This window comes from Cyprinodon variegatus, unplaced genomic scaffold, assembly GCF_000732505.1.
Source record: "Cyprinodon variegatus isolate N-32 unplaced genomic scaffold, C_variegatus-1.0 Scaffold577, whole genome shotgun sequence".
Classification (NCBI taxonomy): Eukaryota; Metazoa; Chordata; class Actinopteri; order Cyprinodontiformes; family Cyprinodontidae; genus Cyprinodon; species Cyprinodon variegatus.
In genome coordinates, this window is record NW_015151030.1 from 48785 (window position 1) to 54419 (window position 5635).

General features: G+C 35.5%; 1 protein-coding gene across 1 annotated transcript in view; it reads right to left on the reverse strand.

The window, feature by feature from the left end:
- The window catches only part of LOC107095836 (chromosome unknown open reading frame, human C3orf67), a 41668-nt gene that overhangs the window by 34178 nt on the left and 1855 nt on the right, over positions 1-5635 (reverse strand). Inside the window, exons 5-7 of the mRNA XM_015392179.1 lie at positions 3667-3781; positions 3378-3519; positions 2869-3015 (exon numbers count right to left, since the gene is read on the reverse strand). Coding sequence (XP_015247665.1) covers positions 2869-3015; positions 3378-3519; positions 3667-3781 — 404 coding nt within the window. The remainder of the gene's footprint in view (positions 1-2868; positions 3016-3377; positions 3520-3666; positions 3782-5635) is intronic.

Below are 5635 nucleotides of genomic sequence, written 5' to 3' on the forward strand. Positions count from 1 at the left end.
AAAAAAAAAAAACTTTTAAAAAAGGATTCTGTTTAGTTTATATAAAGAGGTATTTTTCCGGATACAATACTTTGTAAATATATCCAACAATAAGGTTTATGTATTGATATGATTCCAATGACTCTTTTGGGATCAAGTAAGATAGAGCATAAATTAAAAGACTTTATACACATAGACACATAAACAGCTAATAATTGGATTTCCATTAAACTAAGACTTATCTAATAGAGTTGAAAAATGTGTTTCTAGCTATCAGTACCATTTCATTGTGTGAAAATAATAGGCTGAAGTGGGAGTTGTTCTAATACGGTATCAACCTGACCTTGCTGTATCTGTGCCAGGGCTAATCAAGACCACCTCTGCTGAAGCTAACAGCAAAACACCCGTTCTATCTGATCCTCATCAAAGCGCAGAGCAAACACTTTCACTCCGCAAGACAAACATGATCGACAACATGATACCAACCGAGCTTAACTGGATGTTCTAAGAAGGAAATAGGAAATCACACTTCTCTGATACAGCAGATGGAACACACTGAGTTGTACCTGTTGTGTGAATAAATTTCAGTGTGCCTCAAATCTGCAAAAGCCCATAAAGAATAGGATAACAGAAAGGATTACAATGAGATATATGTATGATAGCTGGCTCTGGAGGAGTAGTTTTAACAGTGATTGGGATCTGTGAAAATTCATTGACCTTCAGAGCAACAAAGAGTCTTTGGTGTAGCACTGAGATAAACAGGGTTTGTTTGTTGTCGCATGACAAAAATGAAAATCTGTAGCTTCCCTTTAAACACATTTTGACAGTTTGGGTACCAAAGGAAATACATTCAACAAACAACTTAAATTGAATGCCTACTTTAATAGCAATCTTCTTAATTATGACTAGGTATGTTGTGCTAATAACACAGATGCTAATTATAAAAATATTTTTCTCGTGTGTGGTTACTGCTCTCATGTAGGGGCACTGCTGCTTGATTCAACATGACTTGGACAGCTGTCAGAACAAATAAACATGCACTGATAAAAAGGCCACAAAGGCAACAGAACTGGATCACTGGTGCATGTCTTTTTATATGAGGAGATAATTGCTGCTTCTTTTGAGCAGGTGAGATTGCAATAAACACAAAACTGGGAAATAAAGAAGTTCGGACAACTAAAAGCAGAGTGGTTATAATCACAAAATGAAAACCCAAGCCACTATCGATGTCTATATATTACTGTAAGTAAGCACATGCCTTCAGCTACTCTGTATTTTTGGCTTCAAATGTTGAAAAAAGACAGTTTATTGACTAAATAAATCTTTATTTTCACCACATAATAAAAAAAACACTGTATTTATTATTCTGGATAATAACTCTTTTTTTCAACACAGCTGATAGATAGGCTGGAAGGATGGGTGGGGTTGTACTGTGCATGATGGTTAAAACCTTTATTGGCTGATTTACTTGGACCAATTTACATGTGGCAAATAGAAAGCTGATTGAAAGGAAATCTAAATTAGAGATCCCTCAATGCTTCATTACAGGACCACTTTTTACTCAAAAATGTATCATAATGTACAATTTTATATCTAACCATCCTGAACAGTGCTTTCAAAAATAATTCAGTATCCTTTAAATCTTATCCCAGTTTGACACTGCTAAATCAAGTAATGATTCAGCAGATTTGATACGAATCTGAGGAGTTAAATCCAAGTATTCATATCAGCTATAAGGGAAGAACAGATATTAAGCATAGTGGGGACCACCCATAGAGGACAAGTTCAGACCCTTGAGGATATTTAGGGACCTATTTACTGTATGTTCCCAGGATCAGAATTAAACATTTACTGTTTTTGCTCTGAAACCAACTCCCTTAAAGCCTGAAATGTGCTAAAAATGTTTGCTACTAGCTTAACAATATGACTGCTTATGTTGCTTTCCCATTAAGGTATAAGATTATTGTTTTATAAGCAATTGTTTGTATCATCTAAATCACTTATGGGCTTCAAATAGGCACAAACAAAGCATAAAGTTTGTCTTATTTACTGCCTTTATTTTCACTATGTTGTTTTTATCTATTCCTAGCCCTAAAAGTAATTGCCAATCTCTTTAATTCTTTATTTTTCTGTAAAGCACTAAGAAATATCTGAATATAAATGCTACATTGAAAACATTTCCCTTGATTTATAGTCTTAAATATGCATTTGAGATAAAAAAAAAAAGGTATGACTGTGCAAATATACAGTAATTTGTCCTGTGTTTTTTTGTGTTACTCTCTGATTTACTGATGATTTGTCCAATCTGTGCTGCCGCTTACCCATTAACTATAAGCACCAGCATCCCTCTCCCACCTACATGACACTGCAATATTTTAGGTTATAAATGATGCTAGGATGGATCATGGATTTTATCTTCATAATGTTATTTTTAGATGTTGAACATGTCACCATTATTATTTTTGTTACAATAACAACCTTTTTCCTATAAAGATGGATCTCCAGGCAGCAGACATGTCTTTTAATAGAGCAGTGGATGTGGTCAGTCAGATACTGATGCTGAAGATAAGGCCATTTCTCAATCCACAGCAGGTTAATAGCAAAACAGAGTTTAGGTTACGTTTTCAAAAAGAAATTGGCCTGCACAGAAAAGCTTGGTTGTGTGTGGGGCAGCAAAGTCAAGCTGAAACATTAGAGGGTTTTTCCAAAGCTGCAGCTGCAAAGGCTACAGCCTAATAACACAGACTGTGTAGGAAACGTCCACAGGAAAAGCACATAAAGCTATGAAGAGGGTAATCTGTTTTATTGTGTTTTTGTTCTGTTAAGTAACCTAACGCTGTTCTTAATTGAAAAAAATCATATTCATTCTGAGGTTTTTGTCTTACTTACCAGAGGCAGATGTAAGAGGATCACACCCTTTTTCAGCCCTTTGTAAATTTTCATAGTTCAGCACATTAGTAATTTGGTTCACATCTGAAGGGTAGCAGAAACTGCGCGGGATCATCTCCATGAGACAAGCCCCACTAAGAAATGCGTCTGCAAAAGAAATGAAAATGTGCAATCTTCAATAATTTATACAAAAAATGTAGGGGTATATTTTTGACAAAACAGGCCAAACTACATCATTGTGACATATTATTCATGTCACAGAGATAAAAAAAATTGTGGTGTCGAGTGAAAATGAACTGGCCAGCCATTTCCTTGCACCTGTTCTGTTGTGCATCTCCACTAAAATCTACCAATTTGCTTTTAGCAAACCATCACAAAAAACAGAAAACACACAGGATAAGGCAGTTAAGCCGTACCTGTTTAACAACCAACCAGACACACAAACGACTTAAGGGCAAGCTGATAAAGCTTAATAACTTGTAGCCAATACCAAAATTCAGATGCATCACCTGACATGACTTTGGGGTCCGTTTTCATGGTGAAGATCCTCCTAACTTTGCAGGTAGCAAACAACGTGATGCCATCCAGAGTCAAAAATCCCTTGAAAAGTTCACCGGCGATTGATACAAGGTCGATGCACACCGTGGACCACTGAGACAACAGGTACAACATAATTTCAAGCTTTTAGTGATTCAGTTCAGCTCTTACATTTAAACATGAAAAAGGATAAAAAGTACATAGCCAAAAGTGCATTTAAAAATTCATGATGAATGCATAAAGCATGAATAACATACTCACAGTATTGCGCTTCAGCTCTGTGAAAGGTATCTTTGCGTGCAAAAGTGTGGCAGATATCTCTTTATGCACTGTTGAAAAGTAAATTCTTCTTTTTAGATGCTCTAAATCTGTTATCCTGTTTATAACAGATAAAACAAAAGTACATGAATTATCACCTGCTGCAACCGTGTTGCTTGGAGATCCTGATTATATAAAATGCAAAACGTTATTGTTTTCTGATAGAGAACCTTAAAAATGTTTTCACTTTAAATATAAGATTGCATCAGCTGTCTAGGTTGATTTAAATCTAAAGGTACATCTCAGTGAATACAGATATACTGAAAAATTAGAATTAAATTTAGAGATTCATTACACACAGTGATCTAAATTAGACATGAATTTCTGTTGGTTTTGAAGATAATAGTTTACTTTTAATAACAACCCGACATTATTTTTCTCCAAATAATTGGATTGTACATATAAGCAGTAAAGAATATTAAAGGCAACACAATCATGGGGAAGAGTCTGGACATGCTGTCAATTGTGGTACAGTGGACAGTCTTTGACAGATTTATTGTGAAGAGTAAGAAGCAAAAAGTCATTGCTATCCAGCTACTGTATATCAGCAGGACTTTTAGTGGGGGGGAAAAAAATGGTGTGTTGGTAAAAGATAAGACAAGGCTGGTTTATTTGCATAGCACATTTTAGAAAGAACACAATTCAAAGTGATTAACCTGATAAAAGCATGGATACATTGTGGTGGTATGATACAAGGATTAAATACAAGTTATACTACAGAAATTGTTTGGTTATTTATGCACAAACACACACCGCTTTGTTTTCATGACATATGGGGACATTTCGCTGACTAGCATTCATTGTATTTGTCCTAACCCAGACCCTTACACTAACCCTCACTATTACCAACCCAACACATATCTAACCCTAAACTAAACTGAATTAAAACCTACCCCCAAATCTAAGAACAGAACCTTCCTATATGAGGACCAGTTCAATGTCCCCATATGTACCTGTAAGTCCCCGCATGCAGGATATTGGATAAAGATGAGGTTTCAAAGATTCCGTCACATTAGTTTGTAGCTGTAATAACATAATAGCTATTTGCTAACTTGATCACCCCTACATCGATCCAAACTAAAGAAATTGATCTAGGCTTTGATTTGTTATATGGATCTATTAAACACTTTGAATTGCCTTAGTTACCTTGTAACATCAAAATATTGAACATCAGATCTGCTTGGTCATGTTAACTTTTATTTTAACTGATAAGGGGGGGGGGATGTAAATACTGTGTTGAGCAAGGAAACCTGACAACAAAGCTGCTGCCTATTTTTTTTTACAAGGCATTTACCTGTTAAGCTCCACTTTTTTCATGGCCTTACTGATATATATAATATCTTATGTGCAAATGCTTTTAAATTTTGAGTAGAAACGCATCCAGATTTTTTTTTTCACAGTGATCTGCTGCTTTTAAGACCTAAGGAAAAAAAAAAACACCTGTCTAAAGGGATGAAATTAAAAAATAATCAAATACACTACACAAACAACTGGGACAACAACAGACTTGAGAGCATTGTGAAGCAAAGAATTTGGCAGAAATTTACAAGGCATGGACTACAGCCAGAATTGACTTCAAAAGATCCAGCATATCGGCTACAACTGTTGCGATTCTTGTCTAAAGACACCGCCTAAACAGAGACAACATCAGAAGCATTTTACCTAAGCCGAGAATAAGAAGGACTGCACTGTTCCTTAAGGATGCATACTCTTTTTTATCTGAGAAAGGTAGATTAAGATCTGAGAGACTTGAGCAGTAATAAGAGGCCAAAAAATAAATTTAGTCAAGGTACAGTGCAAAGTTTCACATTTAGTTTTTTTGGAAAATAAATAATATATACCTAGATAGACGGACTGATGGATGGATGGATGGATGGATGGATGGATGGATGGATGGATGGATGGATGGATG